This window comes from Enhydra lutris, unplaced genomic scaffold, assembly GCF_002288905.1.
Source record: "Enhydra lutris kenyoni isolate GAN:26980312 unplaced genomic scaffold, ASM228890v2 scaffoldscaffold14, whole genome shotgun sequence".
Lineage (NCBI taxonomy): Eukaryota > Metazoa > Chordata > Mammalia > Carnivora > Mustelidae > Enhydra > Enhydra lutris.
In genome coordinates, this window is record NW_019154098.1 from 35532267 (window position 1) to 35548533 (window position 16267).

The 16267-nt window shown below is 46.5% G+C and overlaps 1 protein-coding gene across 1 annotated transcript; it reads right to left on the reverse strand.

The window, feature by feature from the left end:
• Nucleotides 1-6922: 6922 nt before the first annotated feature.
• On the reverse strand, nucleotides 6923-15940 carry LOC111146615 (outer dense fiber of sperm tails 1). The gene is made up of 2 exons (XM_022502247.1): nucleotides 15518-15940; nucleotides 6923-7476 (listed from the first exon to the last, which is right to left on the reverse strand). Exons 1-2 carry the CDS (start codon nucleotides 15832-15834, stop codon nucleotides 7053-7055), a joined length of 741 nt encoding a protein of 246 aa, XP_022357955.1. The 5' UTR covers nucleotides 15835-15940; the 3' UTR covers nucleotides 6923-7052.
• Nucleotides 15941-16267: the final 327 nt, after the last annotated feature.

The window sequence follows — 16267 nt, forward strand, 5'->3', positions numbered from 1 at the left end:
TTCCACAATCCCAACATTAAAAAACATCCTCCGGAATTTCTTTTCTGTTACATACTAAGGAAGAGTGAGTAAGTTTAAGCAAAAGGAGTAGAAATGCTGAAGAATAACAGAGGACTTGGGGGATAGTGACTCTGGGGCCGAGAAGCATTTTGCCTGTGAATTCTGAGTGGTTCATCATGTGGGCTTTCTAGGATCTCTAAGTCAGAGTTTTCATGGGGTGTCTTCAGACACTAATTCTAGGAGCAAGGAGCTATGTGGCCAACTTTGGAGAATCAAGACCAGACCCCAGTGTTGTTTCCCTGAGCTCATCCATCTCATTCCTGTATCCCTTTATTTGTATGCTCCATATTTGTCTCCCTCCTAGACTATCAGCTCCATAAAATGAAGAGCCAGGTCTGCCTTGTTGATCCCTCTTTCCTCAAGGCTGGGCATGATGTCCTGTGGGTAAGCAGGTAAGGAGGAAAGAAAAAAGAACAGGGTGTTGGTCATTTTCCATTCATCTTAAAGTTTCATGTTAAGGTCTTCTCTGTTTTGTTGTAAGCCCTGGGTGGCTAACCTCATTGGACCACATCCCCAGGCTCCCTCGCCTTCCAGTCTCCCACTGTGGTTGGCCAATGGGATGAGCTCTCAGGCAACTGGAAATCGGGAGGACAGAGAGGTGAGTTTTTATTTCTCTCATGTCCCACCTGCTGGGCAGTCCTTTTGGCAGCAGCTGTCCCCTTCTGTGGTCCCCTATCTAGGGCTCCAGATGTCACTGGACATCAATGATCCCTTTCCTTCCCTGCCTCTGCAGGTCAGGTTGCAGGGCAGCTTCTCTCTGCTGGTAGTTACTGTAGGCATCAACATCCCTCATTACTTGGCAATATACATAAGAAAGGTAGATGGTTTTCTTTACTGTATATACTTTCTTTACTTATTAGTTTTGCAGAGAATCTAATAAAAATTAAAACATTTCATTGCTAGTTTTTATTTGGCATTAAAAAAAAAAAAATCCCTCATTACTTACGTCTTTAAAAAAATCCCAGCTGAGGTCCAACTCTGTTTCCTGCCTGGATTCTGACAGTTCCCTAAAGGGCAGGAAATAGGGAAAACAGCAAAAGGAGCTTGGAAGGATAAGGGGGCTCCTCAGAAAAATTCACACAAACCCAGTAGGAATAATTCTTAGTCCTCTCATTCATCCAGTGAGGGAAAAAGGACTTAGAAAGGGTTGTGTGAGACCCGCCACCCAGTGGCCCACTTGAGTCACCCCAGCTGTCCTACAGCTGGTGGCTCTGTCCTCTATGTGCCCCCCAGTGGGCTTGGTTCTGTCTCCATAGGAATCCCTGATAAGGTGTAATTATAACTTACCACTGGAATGAAAACTCCTCGAAGATGAAGATTTGGGTGTGGACCATTTCTGCATCCTGGCTTGCTTCTCTTAGGCTGCTGGGCACAGAGCGTGTCCTTGTGTGGGTTCACACAAAGATGGAATGATGGACCCTGTGGACCCACTCTTCCGAACCTACCCTTTCCAAGGAGATGGATCCGCCTCGGAAGCCCCTGGCCAGGCCCTGAAGGCTGAAAATATTTGATCCTGAAAATACCGGAAGGTGACTAAGCTGCTGTCTCAGGAAAACCAACTTTCTCTTCCAAAACATTCGCTTAATCTGTCATCAAGTTGTTTTGCCCAGACACATGCTGGTCTCAGGCATTCCTACCGCCTTTGAAAGCTTCTTCAAGGGGTGCCAGTTTGGCTCAAATACTTTTTTTTGCTGTTGTGCCCTTTCACTCTGTTGCTGTTACCTGAATGATCTGTCCCAGCCCTTTCACACCTCAGTCAGGAGACTCTGACCACACACAGGCCAGATGCATGGCCCACACCCCTCCATCCCCAAACCAGGACATGGTCATTTGGAATCTGGGCTGTCCTGGAAAGTCTGGAATATACACTCATTGTGTTTATAGAAGCAGCACTAAGCCTTGATCCATTTTCGGTTCAAACGGTTTTAGCAACCACAAACATATGGGGAAGAAGTAGCAAACAAAACTTATTTGTGTTTGACTGTAGTTGTTTTCACAGGCATGGTGACCATATTCCTAGAATTTTCTAATGCAGTATTAATTTCAAATGTTCCATGAGTGGAAATATTTTTAACGCTAAATATTATGATGTTTTAATATTGTATTGCTTTCGATAAGAGCAGTTGTTTACATGTATAATAATGACATTTTCTACACCACTGTAAGATTTTTTTCATCTAAAATCACCAGATGACCAGATGACCAACCCTGGAGTCATCCCAGCCCAGGTACCAGATAGTGAGTGAAGCAGCCTCCAGAAGATTCCAGCCATGACCTGTCTGAGTTTCTAACTTATGAATTCATGAGTGTAAAAAATAGACAAACCAGGGTACCACATTTTCAGACCATTTTCCTCGGTTTGTACAAGTACAGTTATCACTGAAGTTTGAGTTGAAGAGAAGGGCTATCTTTCCCCAGAACCTTCCAGACTAGTAATTCCAGGAACTCCAATGCTTAGTGGTCCCCATTCTACCCAGAGCAGAAGTTATTCCAACCAGGCCAGGTTATGTTCATGCCTCTGGGGGAGCTCTGTACTGTGCAAAAAGAGAAAGACGACCTGGAAGAGGTTCTAACTGGTGGACCAGTTGCCTCAGGAACAGTGAATGCTGGATTTCAAACACCCTTTTGGCATCCCGATTCTAGGACCCTTCCTATCACAGACATGTTTTCTGAAACACACCCAAGGCCTTGGAATAATGGGCTTCATCACCTGTCAAAAGCCAGGTTTATGAGCCTTCAAGGCGTAGTGCTATATCCACCAAGTATGCTGACCTCTTTGTGACTAATACCGGTACTAGAACTTGACAGTGGTTAGGGAGAAGAGTACTTAGTCTAAGTGTCAAATTTGTAGACATTCATCAGGATCCAAAGGCCTAAGCAGTGATATATTTCATTATTGTTTTATAATTTGAGGGACAGGAACCAATACTTATTGTACAGCTACAGACTGGAAAGCAGTGCTTCTGGGTCAGCATGGAAAGCATTTGCTCCCTGAGGGTAACTTGTGAGTTGATCTTCCACAAATCCTGTGACTCATCTAAGAGTCTGTTGAGAACTTACTATGATGCATGCCACCAACCCTACAAACTTTGCTTGAATTCATCTAGGTCACCCAGCCAGACCATCTCTCCCTCCCTCTGGTTGCAAACCCACAGTGTCTTCTGGTTTCGGTATCAACTTTAATTTTCAGCATAATGTCCTCAGCCAAAAGGCTAAATTGTGCTGTCCCAACCTTTTCCAGTCTGTGACACTCATAGATTTGTAGATGAGAAAGGCAGACAGAGAAAGAGAAACAGACACAGAGAGACACAGAGAAAGAAAATGACTTTATGTGTAAGGAAGAGAAGTTGAGACATTTAAAACTACTTATTCTGGGTCCCTGGGTGGCTCAGTTGGTTAAGCCTCTGCCTTCAGCTCAGGTCATGATCCTGGAGTCCTGGGATTGAGTCCCACATTGGGCTCCCAGCTCAATGGGAAGTCTGCTTCTCCCTCTGACCTCCCTCTCATGCTCTCTCACTCAGTCTGTCTGTCTGTCTCTCTCTCCCTCTCTCTCAAATAAATAAATCTTTTTTTTTAAAAAACTACTTATTCTAACAGTTCTGGGGACATGAACAATTTGTAAATAAGATTATTTTACTACTGAAGAACAGTCAACTGAGGATCTTTGACATCATTTTCTAGAACACTACATGAGTTTTAAAAGAAAGCTCTCACAGGGCACCTGGGTAGCTCAGTGGGTTAAAGGCTCTGCCTTCAGCTCAGGTCATGATCCCAGGGTCCTGGGATCAAGCCCCGCATCAGTCTCTCTGCTCAGAGGGGAGCCTGCTTCCTCCTCTCTCTCTGCCTGCCTCTCTGCCTGCTTGTGATCTCCATCTGTCAATAAGTAAAATAAAAAAAAAAAAAATCCCTCCAACAGTACATAGTAACCAGTTGGGATGGATTCCCCTCAATCTTGTACCTGAGAAACTTAAGTATGATGCTATTAAGCAGCTTTCTGGCTCCAGGACATACCCTGTTTTCACTAGGAAGTATAACTACCTTCATCTCCAACTTTAGTTCTGGAATATTTACCCAGCATGTGTATTAGAAGGCGGCATGTTAATATGTCCTCTCATTGTAACATGGCGGACAGCAAAGCAGCTCAGAGGCTCCCTCATCTTTCTGTTAGCCCTGGGCCAATTTCTCACCTCTGCCCACTCCAGAGTCTCCCTGCTGTTCCCATCTCCCCACTCTGGTGGATGAAGGAGGGTGTTTCAGTTGGACTCAGAGCCCTAGAGCTGTCTGAGCCCCAGGGGTCCATCTGACCAGTAAAAGGCAATTTTGAGATGAGCAAATATTACTTCTTCTCCCTCATACCCACTTTCTCCTCCATCTCAGGAACCTAGTTAGTTCATGCAATGAACCCTGCTTTCTGCCTTCCTTCCAGGATGCAGACAAGAGCCCCATCCAAGCCCAGACTCCTCTGGCCTGCGTCTCTTTCCAGCCATCCTCTGTGAACGGTAGGCACTTCCCACCTGCACCATACCATTCAGTTCTTGATTCCACACTTTCAAGTGTCTTGACAATACACCACGGGTGTTAGTCTGGCCTCGGCTAGGAGGAAGTCCTGGAGAGGTACCGCTCCTTCATAATGGCTCCTGGCACCGCGCTTTGCTCAGAGCAGCTACTCGGCAAATACACATTTGCCTTTATAGCAAGCCTTTCCCTGTGAGGGTGGTGAGCAGACTTGGACAACCAACCCACAACCCACCGCAGGGCAGGCTCTGAGCTGAGGGCTGGCCACTGGCTTCCCCTGAGGTATCATGCAAGGCAGTGATGTCAACAATGCATTCCATGCAAAGGCCCAGCTCTGGAAGGCCCCTCTGGCCTCTCCTAGCCCTTGTAAATTCATTGTCTTTGGCATTCCGTTCTTCCCCAATCCCTCCACGCTCCCCCTCCTTCAATTTAATTTCAGGCATTTGTGAAAGGGGTATTTTCTTCTCTCCATCCCTGCTGCAGAGCACTGTACTTGGCATTTAAAATCATAAAATCTATGGGGCTCCCATGCATAAGGGCAGCCAGAGCAGGAGATGCCATGGACCCAGCTGATGCCTCCTTTGCGGGAGCTTGGAACAGACTCACGGCCAGCAACGTGAGTTCAATGGCTAAAGTGACATATCCTGCCCAAAGGGGGCTCATAACCCAATTCAAACTACTCTCCCCTGTCCTCTTAAAAAAAAAAATCATAAAGACTCACTAGATGAACGAATTACTGGGCTGACAGGAGGGTGTGTGGGTGAGTGGGGAAATGAAGGACTGGACAGGTGCCAGGAGCGACGTGGAACGACACTTTCCAGAGGACAGAGATTTCTGTTTGTCTGAGACCCACGTGGGATTCTGTTTGAATCCACAGGGTGAAATTTTTTCAAAATCATTTTCCAAAATGTGTAGCTTAGAAACTAGAATATTTATAAATCAAGTTATGGCAAGACACGTGTAAGTGTAACTTACACTTAAGTGTAACTGTACAATTTGGTACACACAAACATACTTATTTATATGTATCCTAAATAATAAATTTTTGAGATGTTCGGTGTTTTTTATTCACCACCCGTATTAGAGGGCCATTACCTCCCTCAATTGAAAGCAAAATATGTCTGCCATCAACATCAATATTCTTTAACCTTGAACTTGAAGGAAGCTTTTAAAGAAAAAAGGCTGGGAGAGCTTTAAGAACCCAAGCAGAGTTTCTCAACCTTAGCTGCAGGTTTCAATTACCTGGGGAGACATTTTCAAGTCTCCATGCCCAGGCTGCACCTCAAATCTATTAGATTAGAAACTCTGGAAATGGGAGCCAAGCATGAGTATTTTTTCTTTTCTTAATAAAAGGCATGTTTTTCCTTTTTCTTTTTAATATTTTTCATGCTCTCTTTTCTATTCTTTTTTTCCTTTGGTTTGGCGTTCATATTTTTAAAGCTCCCCCAAGTGATTTCCATGTGCAGTCAAGGCTGAGAATCACTGCTTTAATCCACATGTAGCTGAGACCATTGAAAGAAGCCCGTGCAAACGTGAGGTTTTATGTTCCCGGAAGGACTCAGCTCGGAAACTGGCCCTTGTCTCATTCTGATCCCTCCCAACAGGTCCTTCTTCCTTTTCACTTATTTCTGTCTTGGCCATCCTGGATGGCTCATGGGTAATGTCCAGGAGGATCCACGTTCAGGCGAAATAGGTGATGATTTGTGATACGCTAGCAGGTTGTGAAAACTATAGTTTTTCATTCACGAACTTTGAACTGAACTTCTGTGTCTACAAGAAGTTTCAGGGCTTGCTAAAAGCAGTTGAAATAAATCACAAGGAGGTTGCAAAGCAGCCTGAACCAGAGCTGGGCATTCCCTCCAAATCACAGAAATGTTGAGAAACGGAAAGCTGTGAAAGGACACTGCACCATAAGTCTGTGAACCTGCATCTCCCCCCTCCACCCCCACCTACCCACCCACCCACTCCCGTGCTTTTGCGCTCTGATCCGTTCACCCAGTAAAACACCCCCAGCGCATTTCCCAAGCAGAGCGCGTGCCCCAGTGCGCCCCACTGCGGTAGCTTTGCAAAGTGCTTGCCTTCAACCCCACTGGCCTCCACTTCGGCTTTACCAGCTTGGTTTCCGAGCTAGGCCATCTCACCGGATGTCTTGGAGAAACAGCGTCTGGGGATGCCCACCCAGACAGTATCTTTTTCTGGAAGTTAGCGGTAGCTGGTACGGGGAGGACACAGAGGGGCCCGACCTCCCGGGCTCGCCTTTGGTTCCCACGGCCTGTTCCGGGCGACGCCCACTAACCGCGCCGCACTCCCGCAGCGGGCTGCGCCACAAGACTTTCACACGCCTCGGGTGGGTTGCAGTTATGTATTCAGTTTCCTAGGGACTTGAGTACCACGGGCCGTGGGAAGAGGAAGAGAAACACTGGAAGAGCTGCCTGGCTGGAGTACGGGCTTTGCGCTAAGTTATGGGCTCCTACGCGTTACAAAATCATCTTTCTACAGGAAAATCGGCTCCCGCAGGGATAGCACGGGCTGCAGGGGTCGCAGGGGTTGCAGGGGCTGCAGGGGCTGCAGGGGCTACAGGGGTTGCAGGGGTTGCAGGGAGACGTGCAGGGGTAGCATGGAGACTCGATCTTGACGCAGCTGCCCAGCCCGTAGGAGTACGTCACGTCCTTCTCGTCCACGCACGGCGGCAGGCTGAACTCCTTGCAGATGTTCATGTAGCTGTACTTCTTGGAGCCGAGGCAGTCGTACCTGTTCTCTCGCTCGGCCGACACGCACACCTTGCCGTCCTTCACCCGAACTTTGACTTGATCCGGCTCAAAGCCGCACACGTTTACTGATCCTAAAATGTTACTGCTACAACAAGAGGAGGCCAGGATTCTATTTGTCGTTCTTCTTAGTCTGCAATTGGGAAAAAGGGAGAGGGTCTCAGAAGCAGATCTCAGACACAGCTTGAGAGACAGTATTTTGATCTCTACTTATTATTACTAGTATTTTTTAAGTAAGCCCTCTGCCCCACTTGGGCCTTGAACTCAGGACTCCAGGATCAAGAGTCACATGCTTAGCCAGCAAGGCGCCCGATCTCTGTTTTTGTTTTTGTTTTTTAAATAGCAAAATTAAACACTAGTCATTGTGAAAAGTCAAATGTTACAGAATTGTGTAAAGTAAAAAATGAGAGCCCTCCCATGTAAATCGCACTCTCCCGCGCATAAACCTCTGAACAACAGATGGCGGCTTGGCCTTCCAGATCGTTCTCTTGCATTTGAGTCCCAGGTCCTTTTCTTATTAATTGTGGAAACTTGCCTCAGTTTCCTCATCTGTAAAATGGAAATAATAACAGCACCTACATCTTAGGGCTTTTGGAAGATTAGATGAGATTGTAAGTTTTCCTTAATGCCGTCCTTGATCCATTATAAATCTTGCTTAATTGTTACTGTGATCTTTATTACTACTGTTAAATGGAGACTCTTGAGACTTTTTTTAAGGGGATCCAACTAATATACCATGTAAAATCTGCATGTTAAAGATGGCTGTCAGCCTCAGAACCCAGCCCTGCTACCCACAAGACTGGGGACCCCACTGGGCCATCCCACAGACCGGGCCTGAAGTCTCCATCAACAAATGACAAGGTGAAAGCGGCCCAGCAAACAGAGGTCCCTGTGGTTCCTATAGCGCTGCTTAGCGGTCCTGAATGAATCCTTTATAGTAAAAAATAAATAAATAAATAACATAGCAGCTCACACTGATTGAGCCCTTGTGGTGTATCAGGAAGTAGGAAAGCCACGTGTCTAAGAGCATAGGTTCTGGAGCCAGAAATTTTAGGTTCAAATGGTGACTTTCCTAGGTGGATAAGTTACTTAGCTTCTTTGTGCTTCAGTCTCCTCATCTGTAAAATTGGAACAATAATAGTAGCCTACTTTTAGAGTTGTGAGGTTTAAGTGAATGAATGATAAGTATTTATAGTGGTGCTTAGCACACAGGTTAGACAGCCTGGGGTTAGCCCTACATGGTTTGGCCTTTCTTGGGGTCCTTTTTTTTTTTTTTTCTATTTTCTGATCCTTCCAAAGACAACCTAATATTCTGAAATGGCGTTATTATCCCTTAACAGGAAAAAAATCTGTGTTCTAAGAGACAATCCCGGCAAATCATCTTGCATCTCTTAGCCTTACTGTTGGTAGGAATGCAAGTCGGTACAGCTACTTTGGAAAACATAGTGGAGGTTTCTTAAAAAGTTAAAAATAGAGCTACTCTATGACCCAGCAATTGCACTACTGGATATTTACCCCAAAGATACAGACATAGTGAAAAGAAGGGTCATATGCACCCCAATGTTCATAGCAGCAATGTCCACAATAGCCAAACTGTGGAAGGAGCTGAGATGAATGGATAAAGAAGATGTGGTCCATATACACAATGGAATATTTATTCAGCCATTAGAATACCCAGTATTTGCATCAATGTGAGTGGAACTGGAGGGAATTATGCTAAGAGAAATAAGCAGAGAAAGACAATTATATGATTTCACTTATTTGTGGAACATAAGGAATAGCACAGAGGACATTAGGAGAAGGAAGGGGAAAATGAGGGGGAGAGAATCAAAGGGGGAGATGAACCATGAAAGACTGTGGACTCCGAGAAACAAACTGAGGTTTTTAGAGGGGTGGCAGGTGAGGGGATGCATTGGGGCAGTGATGGGTATTCAGGAGGGCAGGTATTGCATGGAGCACTGGGTGTTACACGCAAAAACATGGAACACTACATCAAAAACTAATGATGTACTGTAGGGTGACATAATTAAAAAAAAAAAAAAAGGAAGGCCTTGGAGTGTGCAATCTCTAGAACCTCTTCCAGTTTGACAAATCTAAACTTTGCGATTGGATGATTGGTTTGAGATACCTTTTTAATTCTTTCCTGTTATGCTGAATTTTGTTTATACTCCTCTTTTTGTTATGTAAGTGATATGAGTTCATTGCAGAAAACTTAGAAAATATACAGATAAACAAAAAGATGGAATATTTTGAAAAAAAAAAAAAAGACAAAACCCGTAATCCTATAGAGCATGTAACATTTTGATGTTAGATTTTCTTCATGTGTGTATTTCTACATACATATGTAGATTCTGAGGTGTGTCCTTTTGAAATCATGCTATACATACTGCTTTGAATGTGTATTTTTCACTTGATGGTCTCTAACATGATTGGTTTAACAAGTGCGAGCCCTTAGACCGAAGGTTACAAATCAAGACTCTTAAGAGGCTAATTAATTACAAAATGATTAAATGGAATAATCTAAAAGACCAACAGAAACAACCATGCTGGACACCCAGAGGACTGTGATGGTCATTCAGCTTCGTTTCCACCTCCAGCTCCAAGGAACGTGGGTGTACAGGGTGCAGATGTCTCTTGTGCCCGGAGTATGCCAGGATACCCACAGGCCATACTCTGGAGAAAGGAAGAGAACTAGACTTAAAAAAAAAAAAAATCTTTATCTCTGTGGAACAAAACAAACAGGAGAAAACATACTCTATCTTCCGTGGATAGACAGAGAATAGCTTCCAAAGATGCCGCGTGTCCTCTCTGGATGGCCCAGGGCCTGGAAGACTGAACAGCCAAAGCCAAGAGCGGAACAGAGAGCAGAACGAGTGCACTTGGGTCTCTCAAGAAGCTCCCATGGTGTGGTTGTGGGCTGAGAATGAGAGTTCTGTTCATCTCAGACCTTCCCATTGGGGATGAAAGCACCAAACCTTGACATGAAGGGGGCTGGGCCTCACAAAACAGGGCCAAAGAGCCCAAGCAGGATTACTAGGACCCCTCACGACTGCCTTACTGATTCCATCAAACGCCTCCTGCCCTTTGCAGAAGATGGATCTGGGAGCCAGTTCTACAAGCCAAAGCCAGCTTCCAGATCCTTCTCCTCCTGTCGGCCATCTAAGTCTCGGAGTGCAATTGCGTGTGTTGTCCTTGTGGTTGTTTTGGCTCAGGATCCCCCTCTCCCTCCGGCCCTGCCACTCGGGCCCCTTTTCCCCTGCAGCAGCTACACGAAGGTCTCACCAATGCGAGCCTTCAGAAAATTGCTTAAAAAGTCTTGGCCAAGTTAGGTGTCTTCTTCCTTTCACTTCTCGATCAGGGGTTATCAGCAGGGATGTGTGAGTTTCAGAGAAATTGCAGGAGCTGTACTTACTCATCAGCTCTAACTCTGAACTTGCAACTTGACTCCTGTCTGGCGATGCACCTATCACCCCACAGGGGAATGCCCTTGGCTCTGCGGTGTTCTGGGCAAAGGGAGATCCCCTCCTGTAATTGTGATCATGAGGTTGGAGCTGGACCACGTAAATGTAGGGCAGTCAGCCCCTTGGTTTGTCGCAGAAGCCTGGCAGAGGCGTTGAGGGAGAGTGAGTGGCTGACGGTGTCTGGGTCTGCCACTCTGGGCTGCCAGCTCTCCTCCCTGCGGCAGCTCGAGTTCTCCGGAATGTTTCCTGGAAGTGAAGCACCCTGCCCCCGGCAACAGTAAGCTAAATAGTCAGCCTTTTTCACAAAGATATGGATGAAGTCCAGCCTGGTGCTAAATAAAATAATGAAGATGTCAAAAAGGCCTCTCTCTACCCAGGAGCAGAGGGAAGCTGGTCTTCTTGTAGCAGTCCTGGGGGGACTTTGCCTTTTCTCCTAATGGTAGACCCCTTCCAAAGAACCATGGAACTCCATTCTTCCTTTCCAACTCATCTTTCATTTTCTCTTCTTTTTTTCTCCCTCCTCCCCTTTCTTGCCCTGTCTACCAACTTCTGTTTGATACTGAGCGGTGTCATTCCGGGAGCAGAGTAGCAAACGCAGGTGCATTGGAGCTCCCAGTGGTGCTCGTTAGAACACAGCTGGCTGCGTCCCACCCCCCAGAGTTTCCAATTCAGTGGGCGGGGGAGGAGCCAAAAATTTGCATTTCTAACAAGTTCCAGGTGATGCTGGTCCGGAGCCCACTCTTTGAGCACCACTGACCAGGTGGTTAAGCCCATGGATTCCAGACTCAGGCTAACCTGGCTTCAAGCCCTGGCTCTCTCAGCTCCTCGAGGTCAAGAACATGGCTCCTGAATCTGTTTCAGCATCTCTAGACAGCCAAGATGTTACAAGGATCAAATGAAGATGGAAGGTCACGCCTAATTTTCACTCAATAAAGGGTAAGTCTCTTTATCAGGGTGGACCTGGCGCTGCTGGGGGACTGGGCTCCCAGACCTGGGGTTAGGAAAGGATTAGCAAAAGAACAGGGGGCCCCACTCGCTTCCTCCTCTACAGGGATGCTGATGGTGAGAGTGTTATGCCCTGCCCTGTGGGTCAGAGCTTGGAGGGGTGGAGAGATTTCCCAAGGGCTTAGACCTGGGCAGGGACTCCTAGAGTCCCCCCACTTCCCACCCCCTCAAGGCTGACCGTCATCAGCCACACCAAGCCCAGTGCCAGTGAGTCAGTGAAAACCTTAATCCTAGAGCATGAAGGAAATCAAGGAAACAAAGGAGAGGGCAGATTTTTGAAGTTTGCAGAAGATGGTGTCCCTCCGGTGCGGGATTTTCAAGGGAATATTGTACTGAGATTCAGACCAACCGTAAACGGTGGTTGGGGGAGTGAAGGGAAGCGCAGTCTCAGTCAGAGTTTCCAGGTATTAATTAGTAAAGGGTGTGAGCTTGACCCCAATGCACCCGGACAGCACAGCTGTAATCAAGCATTGGTCTGCAAGGACTAGGGCGCCGGGGCTCAGGGTCAGAAAGGGGCATCCGTTCATTAGACAATCAACTCCTCCCCGCAGGGTGGAGGAGGGGCTGGCTTTCCTTTACGCCCTTTCTGTAGGGAGGATCCGGAAGGCTTCCAAGCCTGGTGGTGAATGTGCAAACTTCAGACAGGCTGGTGGCTTTGGCTTCTTACAAAGGAAACCAGACTCCATCCCTCAGTCCCTCCAAATCCAGAAGAGGCAGGAGGAATCAGGGGGAACCACTAGTGCTTGAGGCGCAAAGGGTAGTCTGGGGATGAACAGAGAATCTCAAGCTAAAAAACAGAAGTACTTACTTGAGTCCCTAAAGAAGTTCCTGCCAAGGTATCTTTTTTTTTTTTTAAAGATTTTATTTATTTGACAGAGATCACAAGTAGGCAGAGAGGCAGGCAGAGAGAGGAGGAAGCAGGCTCCCCACTGAGCAGAGAGCCCGATGCGGGACTCGATCCCAGGACCCTGGGACCATGACCCAAGCCGAAGGCAGAGGCTTTAACCCACTGAGCCACCCAGGCACCCCTGCCAAGGTATCTTTTGAAGCAGCTGCTGGGTACACAATGGCAATGGATTGGACCTATACCTTGTCTAAAAACACACACGTGCATCAGCCAAATAACATAAACATAGGAATGTTCACGCAACTTAGGGCAGAAATGTCAGCCAAGCCTTCCTACCATTTGACTCTCACACAGAAAAACAGTTCCAGTGGGAGTGTGGCAGCTACAGACCAGGGAATCTTTCCTGTTGGACGAAGAACCTCAGGATAACACGGACTAGCATCCAAAAGGACTTGTCCTACCTCACCAAGCTGGTAACATCATTTAAAGGGGTTGGAGGTCTCATGAATATGATTTCTAAACTCACAAAGCCTTGGGCAAGGTTTCACACCCAAGAGTGTTTCCAAAAACTTGAATCAACATGGTATTTCTGGATCTATTTAGTCATGCTTTGGGGGCTAGGGTTGAGATAAGGAAAAAGAGGCATTTCGTTGGAAGAAAAAAAAATGTTAACAGTAGGGAGTCTTCTGGGATTGGGACTAGACCAGGGTTTAGCATTTTCATCCATGGTCAGGAAAATGGAATATTTAAGTTTACAGGTGACACTAAGCCCTCCTGGATAGTGAAATGTCAAGCTGTCAGAAAGAGAGCACAGGACGGCTTCACAAGGTGGTCTGAATGGGAAGAAAGTGGCTGGAAGGAGACACAGGAGAGTAAGCCCGAGGTCATTTCCAGAATGGACTCAGAGTTATCAGTTCAGAGACAGGGGGAATTCATGTAAAGACATCACCAACTTCATACACTGCCTCAGGCAGAGAAAAAAAAATCAGCAAAAATCCATTATCGAGAAAAATCTCACAACCCACAGAAAACATTATCTCTTGTATAAACCACACTGCTGAGAATTAAGCTTGAGTTTGTGTCCACTGCATGCCGAGAAATAGGGACTGAGCTGGCGGAGGGTGTCGAGAGGGTGAAGAACAGAGAGGCATTCATCTTGGAGAGTCTGGAGAGGAGGGACAGCCAGGAGACAAAACCTGGAAGGACTTGGATGGAGGGGATTCAAGGATTCAGAGACACAGGGACAGTGGATACAGGCCTGCTTTCAAGTAACCCTTCCTGTAGACCAATTAAAAAAGGAATCACTGACTCAGCACGCAAAACTTACGTAACTTGATGCTCTGAGGTATAAAAATAAAAACTATTTCAGATTGAGCATAGATGAATTTAGAGGCAATAAGCCCACCCAAACTATGGAGAGGTTCATTCCTGACCTTTGGTGACTGATGACCTGGACAATAGTTGCTCTGTTGCCTTTTCTAGTGTAATATTCCAGTCACTGCTCTCAAGTGTCTGTCTCTGTCTCAAACTCTGTATTTTTCCATCCATCCACCCACCTACCTATCTACCTACCTACCTATCTACCCATCTAATCTATTAATCTACCATGGGGATAGGAAGTATGTAGTTTAAGGATAGAAATTTGCAATGAGCAGTAAATAAGTCCCGAGATGTAATGCACAGTATAGGGAACCTAGACAATATGGTGTTATGCTCGTCAGAATTAGTAAGGGACTACAGTGCAATTATTCCAACCACTAAGAAGAAATGATCCTCATGGAACATGAGAGAGGTGCTAATTATCACTACAATGGCAATCATCATACTATATAAATGTATCAAACACACGATACACCTTAAATTGACACAATCGTATATGTCAAGTGTATTTCAATCAAAAAATCTATCATCCGTTTGTGCCTACCTTGTTAAAAGCAGTAGCATATTAAGTAGATTTTCTTGCCTCTTTCATTCAATATATCAATGTAAAAAATGCTTCATCATTCTGCTCTACACCTAGTGTCCCAGGGTATGGCTTATTTATTTATTATCATAAATAAATTTAACCAGAGGACAGTGCTTTCAACGATCATTTTCATCAATTGTACCAGATCAGCTGGCATACAGTGCGAAGTGAGAGACAGAAGGCTTTCTCCGGCCATCAGAGGAAATGTAATCAAACAAAATTGTAAAAAGTGGCTTTGAAAATTACCCAATTCGATTAAAGCTCTCTCAGCTCTGCTCTGAAAGCTACACCTCTCGGTTCTGCAGTTCTGTGCACAGCCTTTGCTGCCGCTGGAGGGGGAGGCCGATGGAGCGGGCCCTGCTCCAGATGAATTTGAAGGCGGCCCGGAGTTGGGGAATGGGAGGCGGCTTTTCCCACCAAACCCAGGGAACGCCTCTGTTGCTCAATTTGCTCCCCTGTTCTTGAAGCCTCTGGCAAACATTAAGGAGCTGATCAATTGTTATTGCTTCTCCCATAGTCATTTCTGTAAGCCCAAATATACTCAAATCACTTTACTCCTGACCAGAAAAAATGTTTAGTCTGCTCCTTCCAATAGCTTTTTAACGATGCCCCCTCTCTCTTCCCCTCATTAGAGCCCTGTCATTCATCACGTTGGCACTCCAGCTAGAAGCCCACAACCATCTCGCCCATCTACATCATTCCACTGTCCTTTGAGACTCTCACGGTTCCCACCGCGACCCATGGACTCTTCTTTTCTTAAACCTCGGCTGAGACCGGACCCGTTATCCCCAGTCCTTCCCTTCTTTCTGTGAGTGCCCACTGCCCGCCCCCCCCCCCCCCGCCCCCCCCCCGCCCCGACTCCTAAGCCTTCATGGGGCAATGCTAAAAATCGTACTTGGCCAGCTCTCTCTTTTCGTCCTCTATGGCTCTAATGGCTTTCCTCTCCAAACTTCTGAGCGACGGTCGCAGACAATAGAGCTTGACATCACACAGGCAGCACGGGTAGAGATCACAGAGGCCACAGGAGCGCGCCCGCTTGGAGTAGCAGAGGCAGTAGGGGTAGGGGTGCAGGTCGCAGCAACAGTAGGGGTGCATGTACAAGTCGCACAGACACCGCGTGCACTCGTCAATGCATCGCAGCTGCCTCAGCTCCCGGTCCACCTTCTTTATGTCCCTTCTAACGCTGTCCAAGAGACAACTCAGTGCAGCCATTACAGTCACACCTTATTGTTTCGTGAGTACCTTTGGAAATGGCACTCAGGGGAAAAAAATTGTTCTAAGCTCTTCTCAGAAGTTTCTTTTAAAAATAAATGAGGCCCACATGGCCCACTTGCTTTAAAGCTGGGGTTCTGTGACCTCACCACCCGCCGTGTATTATGACATAGTCTTCTGGTTACCACGTGAACCGCACCTAGTCCTGGTTTCCGGAGACCCACCTTGGGTTACAGAGCTGCCCTCAGAACCACACTGGTGTTGAGATTTCATTCACCCTGAAGTTGGGTGGGTCCCCTCAAGTAGTCACAGCTCTTTGGGATTCATGGCCATAACCTTCAGTGTCCTCGGCTTGTGTATGGCCTCAACCTGGCTAGGGCTGCAAAGATCACGGGGTGGGGGAAGGAAGGGGCCGCCTGGCTCCTTTCCCTCT